The sequence below is a fragment of the Triturus cristatus genome, chromosome 3_2 (assembly GCF_964204655.1).
Source record: "Triturus cristatus chromosome 3_2, aTriCri1.1, whole genome shotgun sequence".
NCBI classification, from domain to species: Eukaryota; Metazoa; Chordata; class Amphibia; order Caudata; family Salamandridae; genus Triturus; species Triturus cristatus.
Window position 1 is genome coordinate 1014883934 of NC_140584.1, and position 22056 is coordinate 1014905989.

A 22056-nucleotide genomic window follows, 5' to 3' on the forward strand; every position below is an offset into this window, starting at 1 on the left:
TTGCTGGGTCATAGAGAGCGTTGATTCCAGAATGAACCCCAGGTTGCGTGCGTGGTTGGTGGGTGTCGGGGCAGCTCCCAGCGTGGCCGGCCACCAGGAGTCATCCCATGCGGAGGGAGTGGAGCCGAGGATGAGGACCTCCGTTTTGTCCAAGTTCAGTTTCAGCCGGCTAATCTTCACCCAGTCTGCGGCGGCCTTCATTCCCTCATGGAAGTTGGATTTAGCGGTGGCTGGGTCCTCGGTGAGGGAGAGGATCATCTGGGTGTCGTCGGCGTACAAGATGATGTTGAGGTGGTGTGCTCGGACGATGTTGGCGAGCGGTGCCATGTAGATGTTGAAAAGGGTCGGGCTGAAGGATGATCCTTGGGGTCCGCTGCAGGTGATCGTGGTGGCTTCAGATCGGAAAGGGGGGAGGCGGACTCTCTTGGTTCTGCCAGTGAGGAAGGAGGTGATCCAGTCCAGGGTTTTGTCTCAGATCCCTGCGTCGCGGAGGCGTGTGTACAGGATGTGGTGGCAGACGGTGTCGAAGGCGGCCGAGAGTTCCAGAAGAATGGGGGCAGCGGTTTTGCTGTTGTCCAGTAGGGTCCTGATGTCGTCAGTGGCGGCGATTAGGGCAGTTCCAGTGCTGTGGTTGCTGCGGAAGCCAGATTGGGAGTAGTCCAGGGCCTTGTTCTCCTCCAGGAAGTGGGTCAGTTGTCTGTTGGCGGTCTTCTCAATTACTTTTCCCGGGAACGGAGCAGGGATATGGGTCGAAAGTTCTTGAGGTTCTTTAGGTCCGCCTTGGGTTTCTTGAGTAGGGCGTTGATCTCGGCGTGTTTCCAGCTCTCCGGGAAGGTGGCGGTCTTGAAGGAGCTGTCGATGACCATCAGAGTTGGGGTGCGATGATCGAGCTTGCCTTGTTGAAGATGTGGTGGGGGCAGGGGTCGGAAGGTGAGCCAGGGTGGATGGTGTTCATGATTTTGATGGTGTCTTCTTTGTTGACGTGGTTCCAGGAGAGCAGGAGGTCGGTGTGTTTTGTGGGTGTTGAGTCGGGGGTGTCGGCATCTGTTGTCGGCGTCTGGGTGTCAATGTTGTGGATGTCTGCGATCCTGCGGTGGAAGAAGGTAGCCAGGGAGTCGCAGAGTTCTTGTGACTTCGGGACGTCGTTGGAGCTGGAGCTTGGGCTGGTGAGTTCTTTCACGATGTTGAAGAGCTCTTTGCGGTTGTGTACATTGATGTCGATGCGTTCCTTGAAGGAGGTTCTTTTGGCGGATCGGATGAGTCTTTGGTGTTTGCATCGGGTTCATGAGGGCTGCGTGGTTGTCTGGTGTCTGGTCATTGCGCTACTGCTTCTTGAGTCTTTGGCAGGTGTGCTTGGAACTCTGGAGGTTGGCGCTGAACCATATGGCTCTCGTGTCGGTGCGCCTGTTGGAGGGTTTCCTGATCGGGGCGAGGGTGTTGGTGCAGTCGTCGATCCATTGTCTGAAGTTGTGGACTGCTGCGTCTGTCTCGGGGCTTGGGTGGAGGGTCTCTGGCAAGTGTGGTGATGAGCTGGTCTTCTGTGACTATTTTCCAGCTGCGGTGTGGGATACGTTGCGGTTGGTTGTGCGTGGTGTGTTTCTCGAAGGAGAAGTGGATCCAGTGGTGGTTGGTCCAGTGGAGTTCGGTGGTGTGGCTGAAGGTGACGTGGTCGCTGGCAGAGAAGATGAGGTCGAGTGTGTGTCCGGCGGAGTGGGTGGGTGTCGTGACGAGCTGTTTGAGTACGAGGTTGACGAGGTTGTCGATCAGGGTTGTGGAGTTACTGTCGTTGGCGTTCTAGAGGTGGAAATTCAGGTTTCCGAGGAGGATGTAGTCTGTGGAGGCGAGGGCGCGCGTGCTGATGAGGTTGGCGATGGATTCGCTGAACTGTGGTCGCGGTCCTGGGGTTCGGTAGACGAGGGTTCCTCTGAGGGTGGTGTTGTGATCGACGTGGATCTGGAAGTGTAGGTGTTCGGCCATACTGAGGGAGTCTTCGGTGTTGGTTGAGATTCTGATGGTGTTCCTGTGGACGATGGCGATTCCTCCTCCTGGTTTGTTGTTTCGGTCCCTGCGGGTGATCTTGTAGCCGTCCGGGATGGCTATGGCTATGTCAGGCGCCCAGGAGCTGATCATCCAGGTCTCTGTCAGGAAGGCGACGTCTGGGGCGGAGGAGTCGAGCAGGTCCCAGAGCTAGACGGCATGCTTGTGGACTGAACGGGTGTTGGGAAGTATGCAGATGAGATAGTTGTGGTCTGCAGTGTTGTGATGTGCAGGATGTGCAGGTGTGCGTTGGCTGGTGTAGCTGCAGTTTCAGCAGGTGAAGGGTCCGTGGGTGAGCTTCGGGGTGGCCTGGAAGCAGGTGGAATTTCGGCCAGCATTGAGTGCGTGGAGGGTGTTGGCAGCATAGCTGCGTCGGGTGTTGTGGTGGTCGTGGGGGCCAGGGTGTCTGGTGCTGGACATGGTCCAGAGGCGGACGGGCGCAGACGGGCTTGCCTTAGGCGCGCAATCGTGCAGCGGTCGCCATAAGAAAGGAAGGGGACAGGAGCAGAGGTAGGGGGCGGGAGCGGGCTGGATCGGTGGGCGGGGCCGCAGGGGCTGCAGCCGCGGGAAAAACGGCAACACACAGCGCAGAATACAGTAATCAGAGGAACAGTAAAATAAAAACAAAACAAATACGAAGTGCTGTCACGCAGGGGGGGGCCTTGAGCACAGCGGGTGAACAGCAGGGTGGAGCAGCAGCGCCGGGACGGACTGCTGGCTTGAACCCTGAGCGGGGACACGGAGCTGGGGCAGGAGACTGGCAGACAGGCGAGCCTGCTCAGGAGAGTGCTGGCCCTGATCCAGTCAAGGCTTCATACGCGCTCCCCCGCAGCGGTCACCATAAGAAGGGGAGGGTGGTGGGAGCAATGGTAGGGGGTGGGGTCGGGCTGGATTGGTGGGCGGGGCAGCAGCAACGGGAAAAACAGCAACAGACAGTGATTGCTTTTGACTGAAAAGTTAACCGCTTAACCACGGTTCAAATTCTGCCGCGGTGCGGCGGTTTAATTAGATAGGCGACGCCGCGTTGGCCAACGGACGTGCGCAGCACTATGGAGGTAGTGTTTGCGATGGCCGTTGGCCGACAGAAGCAGCGAAGGGGGTAAGGACATCACTACAGGACCCGCAAGGGACCTGTTCAATGTCCATTACTTATCCGTACAAAACGTAAGCAGTATGGCTTAAAAAGACCACATCCGTCAACACATTTTGTTTTCCAATCCACCCATCAACCGGGTATTGCAGTACCTCCAGGAATGGTGCACTTCCCCACCCGGGGTAAACCATGCTGTTCAAAGAAACACTGTTAAGTGGCGCAAATGCGTTTGGGTGTGAATAAAATCAATCTGGCTATTTTGTGACCACTCTGTCTTGCTTTATTTAGTTATTTTTCATATATCTCCGCCCGAGGCTGCACTTTGGAATAGAAAAATTTCAGAAAAAGTTGACATTTCCAGCAAAGTGTTTATCTGTTTTTTGGATCCATTTCACAAGGGAACCAATCAAGGAAAGGAGAGAAAAGAGAGTAAGAATAGTTTCTTGATGTCAAGGTTTCAGCAGGCGAGGAGGAGCAAACAGAAAGAAAGGGAATAAGAGGAATAAAGAGAGGGAGGGGGGTAGCTGCTAGTGGCAGAGCAGAAGTGGACAGAGTCCTTTTCTTTCTCTGCCCTCCCACCTGTCTCCGAAAGGGCACGAACGCCAAGCCTTACTTATCTCTATGCCTTGAGTATTTCTGCCGTCCTGGAATGCATTCTTAAAATAAAAAGTAGGGGAACGTATTCGACTAAATTAAAGAATTAGGGGCACGCTGTGCCCTGTGGATCCCACTCACTTCGACCACTGGACCTACCTCATGAATATTGATGAGGGAGGTCGGATTGCGACCCACTACCATTCAGCATTTTGTGAACGGACCCAGTAGTATCTAGGTCGTTTAGCCAAGTTTTTTTTCCCATTTGCAAAATGGTGGTGTACAACCTGTGACCATATTTTGTGAATGGAAATTTCATACATCAGGCGCTTAGTCTTTAAGATAAAACGTGTGTTAAAAATGTATATTTTTTCGTGATACACAATCAGACTGTACATAGTGAAAACCTTTTTTTGATAAGTTTCCATTAGGATGCACTGATAAGACCCTTGCATTACCTCCCCAAAAGCACAAACCTTTGTTAACATGAAACCTCGTATGACTCCATCAATGTAAGCCTCATGTTGACTCCCAAGCAGCCTTTACATAAGATGATTAACAGTTGCACAGATTTGCATTCATTTCAGGTTGCCGGCACCCCGGCGAGACAACGTGTTTCTTGTTTTGCTGCATCTACCTTGGCTTCACAGAACTGGAGACCCCCTCCCTTCCCTTCCAGCCAGAGGAGCCTGATGGTCGGCACTATCCATTCTGGAACAGTTGTGGGGTTTAAAAAAAAAAAGTATGGGAAGTGTTTTTGCAAAAATTAGAAAAGTTTTTAATATCATTCCTATCAGGTCCCACCCACTTCAATCAGTGAGATCATCAAATAGCCATTTACAGGTAGAGGAGGCTTCGTTTGCTTTTTCATTGCTTTTTGTGTTGCAGGTTGTCGAACGTACTCTGCCAAATCAGCCCACTTGCAAGTTGCCCACAAAAGACTCTGGACTCGATTGGGAAGTGTTAAGAGTGGAATTTCCATGTGGAATTTGTTTATCCACAATTATGAGAGGTCCAGTGTTCCTGCACTTGGATTTACTGGGTGTGGGACCAACAAACCTCATTTTACTGGTCCGAAAACCGTGCAGGTAAAATCACGGTGGTAAGAGGCTGCATTGTAGACAGGGTCCCTTCTCAAACCTCAAACATGGCGAGGGACGAAGCATGCCATGCTCGCCCCTGCCCGGCAGCATTCTGCACTCCTCTTCACTCACTCCTCAGTGGATGCGTGTCCGCTCAGAACTCTGACACCTTTACCTGCGTCCATTATACCTGCTTTTAGCTTCATCCTCTGTGCCTATTTTCATATGGTCCGGTACGGCCTACCGCCCCCTTCTCCCTTCTATTGGGACAGACACCAATACAATCAAATTGTTTTGGAATAGGGGGTCGTTGACCCCCGATCGTATTTATTAACAAACACACATATTTGCACACAAATATATAATTACGCAGAAATTAAATGATAAGACAGGATTCGGTACATTTGATACATTCCTAGCTTTAACCAAGTTCTAATACATAATGTTCCTATCCTAGTCTAAACATATTGCTGATCACATTTCTGCGTATTACTTTTGGGCCTACGGCAAGGTCAACACGCTGGCCCCTCCCCCTTTAATCCAAATTGTCCCGCGCACCCTAACCAGAGTGCGCATGCGCAGGAGGCCCAGCTGACCCGGAAGTAGTTCTCTCCATATTTGTCCCGCGCCCCCCAACCAGGGTGCGCATGCGCAGGGGGCCCAGCTGACCCGGAAGTAGTTCCTTCCAGGCAACCCCCATGCGTTCAAGACTTACTCCATAAAGGGGCCATGCAGACAGCGCAGCTTACTTACGCCCGCGTGCGGGGTGGCCAACCAGCCAATGGAAAGCGTAACCCCCGTTTGTCCCCGCACCGTTGCAACCAACCGGTTGTAACTGCCCCTGGAGTCAGGTGAGAGCCACATGTCCCTCCCCTCTGGGCGCCCCATTTAATAAGGCGCCCCAAAAGATTAGTCAATTTAGTCTGTCCAACCGATGACCTTACCGCCTGACAAGCAATACCGCCTAAAACACGACAAAAAGGCATTTACATACAAATTGTCTTCGTAATTGACATCCTGTGGAAAAAACACACTAACATATTTCACTTCAACAAACATCTATCTCAGGGATGGTGGGTGGGGAAAAAAGGTTAAAGGTCCTCCCGCGGGAGGAGGCACACGCGACGGGGTGTGCTGCCGAGGGGAGCGGAGAGCAAAGAGACTGCTCTTCGCGCTCCCCCCGGCTTTATACTAATGCACATCCACCAGCTAAAACCGGTTCTTGCGGAGGGGATCACCCGCGCCCCGGAAGTGATCCGATCACCTCCGGGGCGCGGTGGAGTCTCCCATGACCCGGAAGCGATCCGATCGCTTCCGGGGCATGGCCCCCAGCCAATGCGGGGGCCAACGGAACGGGCAACGATACGGGGGCACGGTCCGACCACCATAATGGCGGCGGGGCCGATGCTGCAAAGAGAAAACAAAACAAAACCGGTTCAATAATTGTAGACTGTGGCCTAATAAATAGGTCCTTGATAGAGCACAAGACACAACTGGAACAAGGGTGGACACAACAAAGACAAAAAGTACTCAGAAGATAGTAGGTATTAAAATAGACCTAGCATATTTATTTTGCTTTTTTTTGTTTATAGGAAATTTCATTTTTCAATTTGTATAAATGTGTCTCATCATAAGACAAATACATAAACATATAATGCAAAAAATTACAATACAATAAATATACAATAGTCAAAGACAAAGACAAAGGGAGTGCCCCGCTAGAAAACTTAACCATACATACATTCAGTCAATACCACATTCATAACATCTAGACAAATAATTGGTAAACATAAGTTATCCTTGGGATTTCGAATGGATGAATTGATTGTATCTCATCCAGAGGAAGCCAGATGGTACTTCAGAAAGAAGGGAGGTCATCGAATCAAGCGCCAACGCGCGTTTCGGTATAGGGCCCACGGGGGAGCCCCACCTTCATCAGGGCGTAGACCAAGGATAATAGGGGGCAAACACTCGATTAAAATAGATGTTCTAGGAGGAACATGGATAATTCGCCTCCAGGCAACAGTAGTAAGACCAGAGTCCTATGGAACCGTAAGATAAGGCTCGCTATAGGCAAAAAATTTTGTTTCCAATGAGAAACAGAGGTGCTTAAATCTTGTGCATCAATGATGATGCGAGAGAATCCAATCGGAGCGCAAGCTCGAGATACTCAGAATCGAAGAGCAAGCAATGCAAAAAAGCGGCAAGTGACTAGCGGTCCATAATCACCATAATGTAGATATGTATTGATAAGGTTTTGGTTTCAAGATAAAGGAATTCCCCAATGGTTCCGGGTGACAGGATCGGCGTCTCTGTCTCCTTGCCGATGCTGGCCACGCCTTCCTCTTTCGCACTGTCCCTAGCGGATGGAAGAAAGGGGTTGTCAAACTCATTTCAAAGAAGTCAAACCTTTAGCAGGAGCGAACTATAGACTCATCCTTCTTTTGCCAACATCACTTTTAATTGGTGAGAAGTTCTGTCTCAGTGGCTTTCAAACATGTTGCAGAGCACCTGTAACCAGATACTAGACCTCTGAGTTTAAGGCCTGTGTTAGGCAGTGGGGCAGTTCCCCGTGGGTTGTATAGAATGATGTCATTTCCATGCAGCCGTGGGTTGTATAGAATGATGTCATTTCCGTGCAGCGGTGTCGCTCTGTTACCTCAAAATGAGGATCTTGAAGACAAATCTTCTTTTTATTCCGTGCCACTTGAAACCTTGTGTTGTTAATGAGTTTTACCACTGCTTGTTACATTGGCTTCCTTGAGTCTGCTATTTACAAGCCTCAAGGCATTCGGGATATGGCAGCGTGACTTCTCAAACATTTCCGAAGCACCCATTAAATATACTGAGATGCAGGTTCTGTGGCAATTTTAGAAGAAATAAAGCAGAAATGATGGCCGAAGTATTGTCACGTGAGCAGTGGCAGAGTCTAATGCCCAGGGGCACCGCGAGCAGCGTGAGTGCAGAAGGGGGAACATAAAATATTTAAATTGTTGTTCGCAGTACCTTTGACTTTAATTGGAGCTGTTGAAAGAGAAATAGTGCGTTGGCTCTATGGGGTAGTTGTCGAGTGAACCAATGGAACAAGAGAGAACAAAAGGAAGAGGGGGTGGGATTGGTGGATGGATGGAGAGAAGGCTAGATTGAGAGGTGGATGAATGGATACATGAACATTAGGTGTATGGAAGAGATGGATGGAGAGAAGGAAGGATAGATGCAGAGATGAATGGACGGGTGGAGAGAAGGGTGGCTGGATGAAAGGATAGATGGTAAATGGAGAATAGAATAGGAGGGATGATGAAATGAAGGACTGATAAGGAGAAAGAGAAAGTATTTAGGGATGGATGTATAAAAAAGAAGGAAGGGTGATGGTTGAAGGGATGGTAGGAGGGTACAAGAAAGAAAAAGAGATTGATTGAGCAAAGAATAGATGGAAAAGGCAAAGAAATATGGACTAAACAAAGGATAGATGTGTATATGGAAAACAACAGAAAGAAGTGTCGAGAAATAAAAAAAAAAAGGAAAATAAGAAGGATGGCAACTTCTATTTCGCCACACTCCAAATATGTGCTGGATTCACCACCATCATTCCCCCTCTCAGTACTCTTTCGCATTCCATTTTAAGTGCTGGGTGTTTTATTTTTGTGGCTACTTCACTGCTAACGCCTGACCTGTGTGAAGACTGAGAGATAGCTACACAGTGTGCAGCATATTCTAAGTATTACCAGAGGTTGCTGTCTAAAGCAAACGTCGCTGCCATCCATTTCTCAGTGCACTGTAAGACAGATGTTGAATTTGCTTTAACGTATGTCTTGAAGGTCTTTCTCTGGCCTTTTGTCTATGCGGAGGCACTCCACCCTCACCCCACTGTGTGAGCGTTGCATCGCTGTGTCCTGCCTCTTCAAACTAGTGTAGTGTGGCAACAAAAGTCTTGTAAAACCCTATTCTGGTGTTAAACCAAGCCCGGGTCTGTCACCAGAAGCCTCATTCTGACACTGTGTATCATAGCTTGGCAGCCGGTGTAAAAGCTCAGCACCATGAAAACACTACTGTGCACGCCGCTTGTCCCAGCGACAAACCGGTCCCCATGCTGTCTTCCTGGTGTCCCTCTTGCTCCCCATTCAAGGTTGTTCCTTTTCTACCCAGGACGGAGTACCCACTGTCATTAGTATAGACATTTAGGAACAGCCATTCTAGAGAATATAGTCATTTTTCTCAAAGGACTTTTGGAGAAACATGTAGCAAATGTTGCATTTTATGATGCACATCACTCTGGTAGGATTAAAACACTGATATTTTAATGAATCTGAGACTTTATATATTGAGGCTTCAGAACAGAATCGAAGGCAGAGTTGTTGTTATCTTAATATGCTATTAAGAGGCGCTATTTATTTGCAGGATATTGTGAGTTTTTACAGCATGGCCCGGGGAAAGCGATGGCGCCCCATTAATGCCATGGGCAGTTGTAACCCTGAGCAACTGCGGGCTTGCCCGTCAATGATCCTTCTCGGCGTGTGAGTTATTCCCCCCCTATTAGGGGGGTCCAGGTGTGGGGATGAACACCCAAAGGTTCAGCAGCAGTTTTTGTGCACTGATCCCCTAACAGGTGGGCAGCCAGCTTGAGTCAAATTGTACTAGCTGCCCTTGGTTCATCTGAAGGTTAGCCCATTATGGTTCCAAATAAACCTGCAGTACGCCTTTCTCCAAACGAAACGGGTGTGGCCTCAGCCATTCATTATGGCCTTGTCTTTTGCATAGATTTATTCAGTGTCATTTAGAGTGTGTGTGCCCAGCTATGGGTTATCAGTGCTACGTGTTTGCTTGTCCAGCATGGAGCAGAGTTTCACACCCCCGGATTGAACAGAGCTGTGTGTGCTCGCGTGAAGTTCTACCGCAGAGCTTTGTCTGCCATCTGACCATGGATTGAGCGGAGGTGAGTGTGTGTTTGAGGGCCGGAGGTCGCTGTTGGTGCTCGCCTATCTTCACCTGAGAGAACAGGACAAGAGTTTTAAGAGGCAGCTCTGGGCCTAGGATGGGAAAAATCCCTCAGGTCAAGTGCTCTTGGTGATATTCTAAGAGGGGACACGTGCTGAGGAATTGACTTCAACGTGAAAGGAACACAAACTATGATATGTTATATAATTTTACGAAGCACTTAGGCTGTCCGGAGAGTCTCTTGATGCTTTTGTGTGGCCAGCATCTACAAATTAAGGCCCGTCCAGTATGCTGCAAAATGCGTTGGCCTTTAAGAATATGGAAAGAAAAAGCTGTAACCCATCCAGACGCCATCTCGTGAGTTTCAGATGCGGGTGGCATTAGTGATAGAGGTGTGTATTGGCGTGGCAATGGTCTATCTAAGTTCATGTCAAAGATGTATTAGTTTGTTTGAGTTCACATCAAGGGCATTGGTTCACGCGAGGTGCGAATCAGGGGGCATTGGTTCACGCGAGGTGCGCATCAGGGGGCATTGGTTCACGCGAGGTGCGCATCAGGGGGCATTGGTTTATTTGAGTTCCTATCAGAGAAATATCGGTCGAGGCAAGCTGCATATCAGAGCAGCATTGGTTCACGTGTAGTACACGTCAGAATGGCATTGGGTTATCTAAATTCACATTGGAGTGGCATTGGTTCATGTGAGTCATATCAGAGTGGCATTCGTTCATGCCAGGTCGATATCAGAGAGGCATTGGTTCATATGGGGGAACAACCTTTACAACGCAACTTTTACAACGCACTACACTTACAACGCATTTTTACAACGCAAAATCCACTACAACGCATTCCATTACATCGCATGACACTACAACGCATTTTTAAAAACTACCTTTACAACGCATTCCATTACATCGCATACTACCTTTACAACGCATACCATTACAACGCATAATATTACACTACACTATCCAACACTTACCCTACTGTTGCACCCCCTGGAGTTAGAATAGTAATTTTTACCCCTATACTATCCAACACTTACCCTACTGTTGCACCCCCTGGAGTTAGAATAGTAATTTTTACCCCTATACTATCCAACACTTTCCCTACTGTTGCACCCCCTGGAGTTAGAATAGTAATTTTTACCCCTATACTATCCAACACTTACCCTACTGTTGCACCCCCTGAAGTTAAAATAGTAATTTTTACCCCTATACTATCCAACACTTACCCTACTGTTGCACCCCCTGGAGTTAGAATAGTAATTTTTACCCCTATACTATCCAACACTTACCCTACTGTTGCACCCCCTGGAGTTAGAATAGCAATTTTTACCCCTATACTATCCAACACTTACCCTACTGTTGCACCCCCTGGAGTTAGAATAGTAATTTTTACCCCTATACTATCCAACACTTACCCTACTGTTGCACCCCCTGGAGTTAGAATAGCAATTTTTACCCCTATACTATCCAACACTTACCCTACTGTTGCACCCCCTGGAGTTAGAATAGTAATTTTTACCCCTATACTATCCAACACTTACCCTACTGTTGCACCCCCTGGAGTTAGAATAGTAATTTTTACCCCTATACTATCCAACACTTTCCCTCTGTTGCACCCCCTGGAGTTAGAATAGTAATTTTTACCCCTATACTATCCAACACTTACCCTACTGTTGCACCCCCTAAAGTTAGAATAGTAATTTTTACCCCTATACTATCTAATACTTACCTTAAATGCAATTTAATATTATGCGTTGTAATGGTATGCGTTGTAAAGGTAGTATGCGTTGTAATGGAATGCGTTGTAAAGGTAGTTTTTAAAAATGCGTTGTAGTGTCATGCTATGTAATGGAATGCGTTGTAATGGATTTTGCGTTGTAAAAAATGCGTTGTAAGTGCATGCGTTGTAAAAGTGTGCGTTGTAACGACATACATCCGTTCATATGAGGTGCATATCCAAGTGGCACCAAGGTGCATATCCAAGTGGCACTGGATTATCTGAATTGAGATCAAAGTGGCATTGGTTTATTTGCCTTAATATCAAAGGGACATTGCTTTATTTCAGATCATATCAGAGCAGCATTAGTACACGCACAATGCATATCAGAGTGTTATGGATTTATGTGAGTTCTGTATTCGCGTGGCATTGATTTTTATTAGTGCCCTCTCAGAGTGCCATTGCTTTATCTGAGTTCATGTGAGATCAGGCACTGGCTTGTGGTAACATAACAGTGGTAATGGTTTCACAGGAGTCTTTACGAGAGCAGCATCGGTTCCATACCCGAGAAGCCCTGGATCTTCGGACTTCCATATTGGAGTAGGATATAGTGGCGGGATACCTAAAGAGCTAGAAGTAGGTAGATGGTCCTTTGATGTTCCCAAGTTATCAAAACTGATGGAGGCCGAGAAGCAGTGCGAATATCTAGACCTTGTTGAGGAAGAAGACCTTGTTCGGGCCTCTGAATTACAAATCCATGGTGTATCACCCATACCCTGGGACTCAAACTAAGCCAAACCTACAACTTTGTATGTACTATTTTTACATTGAGGTTTACTTCTGCCATTTCTAAGTGCTGTAAACAACAGCTAATTTACTGAACGGTAAGTAGACACACGTGGTCATAGGTCTCTTCCCTTGTAATCGATTGGTTATTGGGATGGTTTTTATCTGGCCACTGAGATTGTTCCTTCTCGGGAGAAATGTTATAAAAACCTAAATCACTGTGCAGCTATGTTCAAATGGCAGACATTGATCACGTGTGAATGGTTTAATATCACAGCTTAGCTGCAGCAGACAACAATTAGGACAGGAGGAGATAGTTGATGTATTGATAAACCTGTAGAGAAGGAAGGATTCTTATTCACTTTCAAAAATTGTTTGTATATTTTAAACAAAATAAGTAAAGTCATAAATAAAAAGACCGTGTAAAATTCGGCTTACTGAGCAAATTGAATTCTGTATAAACGATCTCTTGATTTGTTTATTTTCCAAATTACAGTAGCATTAACTCATTGATTACTCATTTTAATTTTATTTTTACAGAGGGGGCAGTTAAAGTAATTTAACTTAAGACAATCTTTTGAATTCTGTATCCAAATTGTATTTTTAGGATTCCATATGGGAGTGCATTACATTTAGAGGAATATTGATTAATTTGAATTGTACAGAGGGATATTGATTGGTTTAAGTTTTGTGTTGTTTGTAAACATTGGCAATTAGAGTGCCTTATCATTTATTAAAAATGTATTGTAGTACTTTAGTGTTTTTTTTTATAATTTCCACGGTTGCTCTTGGCTGCTGTAGAGTACTTGCTCGGACAGATGGAGAGGATGGACACAGTGCAGCTGGCACAAGGAAGTGAAGAAGAAGCGGAAAATAGTGTAGTTATGCATGGACTTGTACTATGCATGGTGGTACAGATGGGTTTCAGACCTTTCATATGTTTACCAACATTCACCTCGCGCCGTAGACTCAACATGAAGAGTTCCAAAAAGATGAGCCTCCAGAAGTTAAATGACCATCTGCCAAAACGTGTATTTTTCGCTCGTGGGGCGATAGCCTGTCTCTTGTGGCCTGCCTTCAGCGTGTGCTTGCTTGGTGTGAAATCACTAAGTTGGATGAAGAATTGATTCATTAGAGTTACATAAAAGAGCTTTATTGACTAATGCGAGTTGCACCAAACACCGGGGTTGTTTCATGTCGGTTTCATTTAGGAGACTTTTTTGCTAATTGTACTTCCATGTATCAGAGGAATGGTAAGTGTGAGCGCCATTTTGGAGTGTTATATGCTCATTTTAAGAACCTTCTAAAGTGCTACTGATTGTGTAGTCATTTTCTGATCGTGTTTAGTGGGTTGTTGGTTATTTTGTGCCATGCAGGAGGAGAATATGTTTAAATCTGTGATGTTGTTCAGCAGGCCCTTTGATGCGTTGTAAGCTACTTGAGTAGGCTATGAGATAATTTCTTTCTCATGAGATTATTTGGTATTTTCAATCTTTTGGAAAAGGTTCGAGGTTACTTTGTAATCTTAAATAGTTGTTGGTTATTTTGTGTTCTATAGGAGAAAGTTCTCGGTTATTTTGCAATCTCATGTAGGAGGTTGCTGGTTATTTTCCGGTCTGTAGCGGTGGTTGTTGGTTAATCTGTGACCTCGCTCACCGGGCTATTAAGCATATTGCAATCAATCTGAGAAGGGTACAGGTTAAGTTGTGATCTTACAGGATTGTTCGTTCTTTTTTTATTCTGTATGGGAAAGGTATCGATTCGCTTACGTTCTCGTTTAGAGGGTCGATTGTTGTTTTGAGATCTGTTGTAGAAGATTGTAGCCCGCATTCTTTTCTCTCTCGCGGGCCACTGGGCACCTTGCAGTCCCTGTGAGGAGGCTGCAGGTTAATGTGTGATCTCTCAGAGCACCATCGATTGATCTCCGATCGGTATCAGAAGTGTTGGTGTTCCTAAGCCCCGCGAGGTCCCACGTCCCAGACTGGGAAGGCTGCCATTGTCGGAGAAATGAATCCCACAAAGGGAAGGGCTGGCTGTGATTAAAAGGTCAGCATGTTTCATTTTCAAAATGTGTAAAAGTAAATTGCATCACACCTTCGGGAGCCGCGCTTGGCACGTGCCTTGCGCCGGTGACATCGGCAGAATAGGGGATCGATGGAGGGAGATTGGAGGGGAGGTGAAAAGAGAACAGGGGCGGGAGGAGGGAGGCATAGAGGGTGCCAGCGCTCACTGAGGAGGGAGGGAAGAATGGAGAAGATGTGGAGGGATGGAAACCTAAAGGATTGGAAGTGACGTGGAGGTAGGCTGGGTGGATGAGGAGGAATAAAAGGCTGAAAGGTAAAGGAGAGACATGTTGGTATTCTGTTCAGCAGAAAATAAGATCAGATAGAGGGAAAAGGGAGACTGAATGGGAGAAGGTGTTATGTGTTATAAACAAAGTATTAAAAACTGCACACGAAGATAGAGAGGAGGGATAGTGAAACAAGAAGGGTGCTGTGGGTGGGTAAGAGGATGTCAGATACAATGGTACTCTGGAAAGGGATATGGATGGAAGAAATGCTTTTTAGGTCAAGCCTTGGCAGCGCATGCCCTGCTTGGCATAGAAGCTCCGCCCATTTCCCACCCTCTTTTCAATTGGCTCCTGTTACTGTCCTTGTGAAAGCGTTGCTTTTCATTTGTGAATAGGCTTAGTAGTCCTTCCTTGATACCGCCTTGTCTGCATTTGTAACCTCCTATAACGACTGGACTTTTTACTTGCGTTATGTAGTCGGTGAGCACTATTTTCTTTAATGCTCTAATCCCTATTCGTTCCACAACATCACAGCACGCCGCATGCTTTTATATTATTATTAAGGTATTTTTTTTATAGCACAGCACAGCACGCCATAGTGATGGCTGCGCCTTTGATTTATTTGCGGTGCCGAATGCAGCTGCATGGTTTTTTTTTACTATTAATCCACTTTTTGAATGTTGTTTTCAAGCGCCCTATACCGCGCTTTTATTTTAATAGCGGCCACGGACCTTTCTTTAGATATGACTCGTCTAAAGAAAGGGGCGTGGCTTCTATTAACATGAAAGCCCGGCATGGGGGCGATTGTAAACAAGAAATAGTTGCAGCGCAATAGGTCTCGCATTTGCAAGAATTTAAGCTATTGTCATTTACAACGCCAATAGCTCAAACTCTCGGAAATGCTAGCCCTATAGCATTGCAAATGCTTGTTGAGGTTACAGCCTTCCAGATAGCAGAGCTGTCTAGTTGCTAATGACATGTTGGGGACATTCCCAGAGCTGACCTAGGAATGCATTCAACCCGTTGTTTACCATTGACTTTGTCGTTTCTAACTCACATTTTCTGGATTTCTATTTGCTGGCTTTATTTGCTTTAGGCTGCCCAGCATGAGCTTGTCCCTGCTGTAGCTCAAACCTTGTTTTCTGCATTTCTCCACGAACTGGCTTTCTGTAAACAGGCCTTTTAATCTTGTTCTTGTCTTGTCACATTTGCTGTGCATTCAGAGACGGAGGTCAAATGTCAGGCTCTGTCTTCAGAGGGAGCTTCCTCTTTACTTTTCTTTCTCTGACTTCAAAGTGAGAGTTATTTGACAATCCTGCTGAGTACCAATGTAAGAGGAGAGGGTGTAGGATTTTTTTTCCTATCACACAACAAAAAAAATGTACTGTGCTAATTAGAATATTTCAGAATTAGTATACATGGAACACTTTTTAATCTAATTTTGAACTGTGGTGGTATAAATATTTGAATATGATCAAAACACCTCAATACTCTAGGTGATGACATTTCCTCACATTATCTTTTGTGTGGAGTAAAACCGGAGTTTGGTGAAAATGTAAGCATCTTTTCAACTGAAAATGTATTATTTGTAATGGAAGTGTGCTACCACACCATGCATACTCCTCACTATGCCATTCAATTTCACACTAAGCCTTTCCACTCTGTGCCACACCACACCATTCTACGACATGCTGCTCCACTCTACACCCCTCCATTCTAAGACACTGTGCGACATGCCACACCACTCAACGGCACTCACTGCACAAGACAAGGCATTGGTAAAATGTAAAATCTGAATTCTCTCGTTTTCTGATTAAGCTGTGCTTCATCCATTTTCACCCCTGTCCTGTTTTCAGCCTGGCTCTATCCTTGACACCGCATCTACATCAACATTGGTAAAGAATCTAGATTGAGACATTGTAGGCTGCGTAAACATGCAAAGTCAGCACAAAAGAACAGCTGATGCCTGCACTGGGTTTCTTGTGTTTGTTAAAAAATGGTAAAGCCATAGATAAAGTTTGCTCAGATAGTCTTATCTTGTTGTGCAGCTTCAGGACGCAACAGTTACACAAGGCACCAAGGTTGTTGATTCTTACCAATTGTCTCATTTGTATGTTCTTCCCAGAGCTCTATTTACCTCTGGGCGTTCCTTGTCTATGCTTTTTACTATAAAAACCCATGTAACCATCGTTCAGTGTGCTCTCTCCTTGGGTATCTTGATGGAACTTGTCGAATGGAGACCCATTCATGAATGCTTAATAAATGACCTATGGTTTGACTTCGCTCCAGTGTCGACTCCTCCTTACTTGTTAAGAACCCGTGGCGAAATGGTGATCCCTGCACCAGCAGGCTATTAATGAATCTGCTCCACAGCATCACTCCACTCTACGTCCCTCTACTCCACACCACTTACTCCACTCCAGTCTACCCCACTACACACCAGGGTAACCCAAACTACCCCACCCCACTCCACGGCAGTCTACCCCAATCTACTCTACACCACCCATTCTAACCAATCTCCCCACTTCCACACCAATCTACCCCACTTAAATCTATCCCAGTCTAACCCAATCTACCCCACTCCACTCTCATATACCCTGATCCACTCCACTAATATTCAATCTACACCACTCCATTTCAATCTACGCCATTCCAATCTGCCCCACTTCACTCTACCCCAGTCTGCCCCAATCCACTTAATAAAACCCCACTCCACTTTACCCCAGTCTACCCACACTCCAATCTACCCCACTTCATTCTCTCTACTCCACTCCAATCTACCCCACTCAATCTAACCTGGTCAACCCCACTCCACTCAAATCTACCCCACTCCTCCCCAATCTACCACACTCCCCTCAAATCTACCCCAGTCTACCCAATCCAATCCACTCCAATCTACACCACTCCAATCTATCCCAATCCACCCCACTACAATGTACCCTAATCCAACCTACAACATTCCAATGTACTTAACCACTCCAATCTACCCCACTCCACTGTACTCCAATCTTCCCCTAGTTCAATGTACCCCACTCCATTCTAATTTACCTCACTCCACTCCAAACTCCACTGCCACATATCCAACTCCTCTCCACTCGAATATATCCCACTCCACTCTAATATACCCCACTCCACTCCTACCTACCCCACTCCACAAATATCTACCACAGTCTACCCCACTGCACTCTACCACAATCTACCCCACTCCAATCCACCCAATCTACCCTGCTCCACTCCAATCTACCCCACTGAACTCTTCCATACTCCACTCTACCCAAATCTACCCCATTCCATCCCACTCCAATCTACCCCATTCCATTCCACTCCAATCTACCACACTCCACTCACATCAACCCTACTCCAATCTAACCCACTCCATTCCAATCCACCACACTCAAATATATACCCAACCACACCCTGATCTACTCTACTTCAATCTACCCCTCCCCAATCTACCCCGTCTACACTCCACTCCATTTTACCCCACTCTACCTCAGGCTACCCCACTTCACCCCACCCCACTCTACCCCACTCCATTCCACCCCACTCCTCTCCAAGTTACTCACCTCCATACTACCTCACTCCAAACTAACCCACTCCAGTCATCCCTCTTCAATCTACCCCACTCCATTCCAATCTACCCTACTCTAATCCACCCACTTCACGCCACTCCACCCTATTTTACCCAACTCCTATCTTCTTCAATCTATCTCAATCAACTCCAATATCGACTCTACTCTAATCTAACCAACTCCACTCCACCCCACTCCACTCTAACCCACTCCACTGTCTTCCAATCTACCCCACGTCAATCTACCCCAATGTACAACACTCCATTCCACTCTACTGAAGCTCCCCACTCCACTCCACTCCAGTGTACCACATGCCACTCAAATGTACCTAACTCCAGTCCAGTCTAACCCATTCCACCACACTCAACCCCTCTTCATTGTACCATACACCATTCCACCCCAAACTACCCTACTTCAATTTAACCCATCCAATCTGCCCCACTCCAATCTCCCTCGATCTACTCCACTCTAATCTACCCCATTCCAATCTACGCAACTCCAATTTACCCCTCCTAATCCCAATTTATCCCACTCCAAATTACCCCAATTTACTCCCACTCCATTCTACTCTACTATGATCTATCCCGTCTACCCCTCTCCAATCTGCTCCACTTCACTCAATCTACTCCACTCTTGTCTACCCTACTTCACTCCAATCTACCCTAATCCACCCCACTCCACTCTTCCCAATCTATCCCACTCTACCCCAATCTTATCTATCCCACTCTAATCTACCCCCTCTCATCTACCCCATTGTACCCCACTCCAATCTAATCCACTCCACCTCAATTCAAACTACCCCACTCCTATTGATGACCCTAATCTACCCAACTCCCCCTCCCCAATCTTCCCCATGCCACCCCACCCCAATTCAGCACACTCCATTCTACCCCAATCTATCCCCACTCTCCTCTACACCAGCTACCCAGCCCCAATATACCGCATTACGCTCTACACTAATTTGCCCCACTCAATCTACCCCACGCCACGCCACTAACCTTTAGCCATGCTGAACAGCAGCCACACTGGTGTACAGCATGGCTATAACACATTGCCAAAGCCCCTTGCATAGGGAAGATCTATTGGCTTTGCCAATGCTTGTTATGTATGGTGTTTTGTTGAGTGCCTCATGCCAGCTAGGTTGTTTCAAAGTGCTGCAAAATATTGTTGTACTGCTATATCATTATAGATGGGCAGCCTCCAGGCCTTAGGAGAGCGCTCTAAGCAGATGAACATTTTTCCTGAAGCATTGTTGAGGAGGCATGAGATAGAGAATAAAAACTCAATATAGGTACTTGTAAAAAAAAAAAAAAAAGTAAATCCATCAACTTTTTGAAAAACTGATAGAACCCAAAAAAAGTTATTGAGTAGCAGATGAAATAGCCAGGTGCCTTATCATAGAAGCTGGAAATTGTGTACATGTCGAGATACAAAGGACTGGAGGAGAACTATGGACTCGTATCTGATATATCTGGTGGCAGTGGCGGCCGCCTCGGAACGGGGGTGGTTGGGGGAGGGGGGAATTACAAAAAAATGTATAATAAAAAAAGTAACTTACCTTTTCCTTCGCCTTGGCGCTGCAGCACGTCTCTCCTCCGTCCTCTTCCTCACGAGCTACCGGAAGCACCCAGGCTTCTTGGCTCTCCCAGCCAGTCATGGTGCTGCAGGAGCAGCATTGTGATTGGTCTGAGCATCTTGTTTGGACGCTCAGTCTGTGCCTGGGGAGGCTGGGCATGTTCTTCAAGGGCAGTGCAACACAGCCCAATTGAAAACATGCAAAGTGAGCATGACTTAAGATCTGATCAAAATGTCATGTGCACTTAGAGGAGTGCAAACCACCCCTCACTCTGTTTGGCGTCACGGAGACAAGCCCTACCTCCACCTGGCTTCGAGGTACGCAAAGAAAAATACAATGATAACGTTATGTTATTATCATTTTCTTTTTCTTTTGTGCACTGCTGAATTAGCAGTGAGGCGACACTCCTCCGCATTAGCGGAGGAGCCGCCACTCTCTAGTGGAGCACTGGCGGCCTGTTGAAAGAAGAAGAAATGTACTCAGAAGAATTAAAACAGCACTTGAAATGCCAGGTTATAAGTGCCTGTGGCCAGGCGCATCAGTGCCTCCAGCCTTTGTGTGGAGGGTGTGGGTGACTTTGTTGTTGGGGCCACCGATTCTGACCACTGATAGGAGCATGCAGGATGTACCTGGACTTTGCCTGATTTGTGTGTTTTCTTCTTTTCTGTTGACAGGGTAAAGGCGAAGAAAGGAGTGAATCTTCTGAACACAAAATCCAGGGATCCCCAATGGCTGGTGAACTCTGAGCTCCTGACTGGCGGCAAGCATTCTACTGCGACCGTGGATGTTGCGAAAATACAAGGGTCTTCTCAGAGGTATGTGTGCCGCTGTTAATGGATACAGCAAAGTGCGTGTGTGTGATATTGTGAGTGATGTTGTGATTGTGCACCCTTCCCAAAGTCGATGACAGACCCCTGAGATTCTGGGATCTCACAGATACACATTTTAGGCTGAACACCTCCCAGGGTCTGCACAGGCCTGCATTATGTTCATGTTTACAACATTAGGATGTATTCTAGTATTGGTGAATAGAACACAGGGGATGGCATTTAGAATGTATGATGCATTTGGGGCACAGACATAAGTCAAGCCCTCTGAAATGTATGCATTCAGTGTTGAATGTATCAAAAGAATGTTCTGGGGAACCAAGTGGATAGGCCACGAGGAATGCGCACTTTCTTATATCTTGTGGAAATGGTGGGTGTAACAGTGGACTGTCGTAGGGTATCCGTGCTGCCTTTCAGCGCAGGCGCATCCAGTGGAACCGAATGTAATGTCCGCAGGGGCATGTGTGCTGCCATGAGAGCACGGGATGTGGTCAACTCTCAGAGAAACATGCACTGCCATCGTTTCCAAGAATGTCTGCACTCGGTGAAAAAGTGCCTGGATGTTTGTGACAGGACGACGTCAGAAAACACGACTTGCTGCTGGTGAGTAGAATAAATGAATTCCATCAGTGATGCATAGAAGGACATTAAGGATCAGAAAGGGGCCATGCCATGGGTGGGTACCGGTAAGGACCCGCTAGAAGCCTTTGGAATATTACACAGGGACAGGGCTTTAGGTGGGGTGAAAAAACTGCGGGGTTTCTCAAAGGGACGTGGCCAGTGTAACCAAGGCCGTGGCTTAAACAGGTAAGCTAAAAATCTGTGCAGAGGATAGTGTGCCGCCCGACTTGTTGGAAATCCAGAGAGAGAATGACTCTTTAAAGGATTTCCCTTCCCCTATAAAGCTCACCTGGCATGACGTCATGCCGTAACTTCCCTAGTGAGAAGTGAGCCGTGTGAGCAGCGCACATCGATGTGCCTGCTGTCACTGTAGTCCGGAACAAAACGGACCGCCTGTGCCAGGGCACAAAACAAAGCCCGTTAGAGACCCGTTTCAAGGCCTCCTCTTAAAAACTGCCGGTGCTCAGCACCAGCAGGACCCGGCCCACTTAAAGCCCTGCACAGAGGCTTATTCAAAAGCACCTGCCGTACTGTTGGGGGTGCAGATTTTGGGATTTGGCCCACAGGCTCCATCATATTCAGGTAGCTTAGAGGGATTTGTTTGATGTGCACCCTGCTACGCATGTCTTTGAAGGCGGCTTCTGTTCGCACTTTGATTAGCCTGCGGGAAGGGCCGAGTGTGGATCCTGCCGGCTCTCCTCAGGGTCACATCCAGGGCACAAGTCCTAAAAAAAGAAGTGGGGGAAGCTGACGTCACGACAGGAAGTAACGTCACGAAAGGTGGCTTGCACCATCAGACTCATTGCCACCCTTGCTGACCCCTTAGATGCAATTGCATTAGAGAAGCCAGCGCGTAAGCAACGTTCTGAATAAGCTCTGATCTCGCCCCAGAGAGGCCAAAGAGTGAATGTGTGGCTCCAT

The 22056-nt window shown here is 46.9% G+C and overlaps 1 protein-coding gene across 5 annotated transcripts in view; it reads left to right on the plus strand.

Moving 5' to 3' along the window:
* Positions 1-22056, plus strand: part of TMEM132E (transmembrane protein 132E) — a 1031163-nt gene that overhangs the window by 720646 nt on the left and 288461 nt on the right. For all 5 annotated transcript variants that reach the window (XM_085649649.1, XM_085649650.1, XM_085649652.1 and 2 more), the window contains one exon: positions 20362-20502. In XM_085649649.1, the coding sequence (XP_085505775.1) occupies positions 20362-20502 (141 nt within the window). The remainder of the gene's footprint in view (positions 1-20361; positions 20503-22056) is intronic.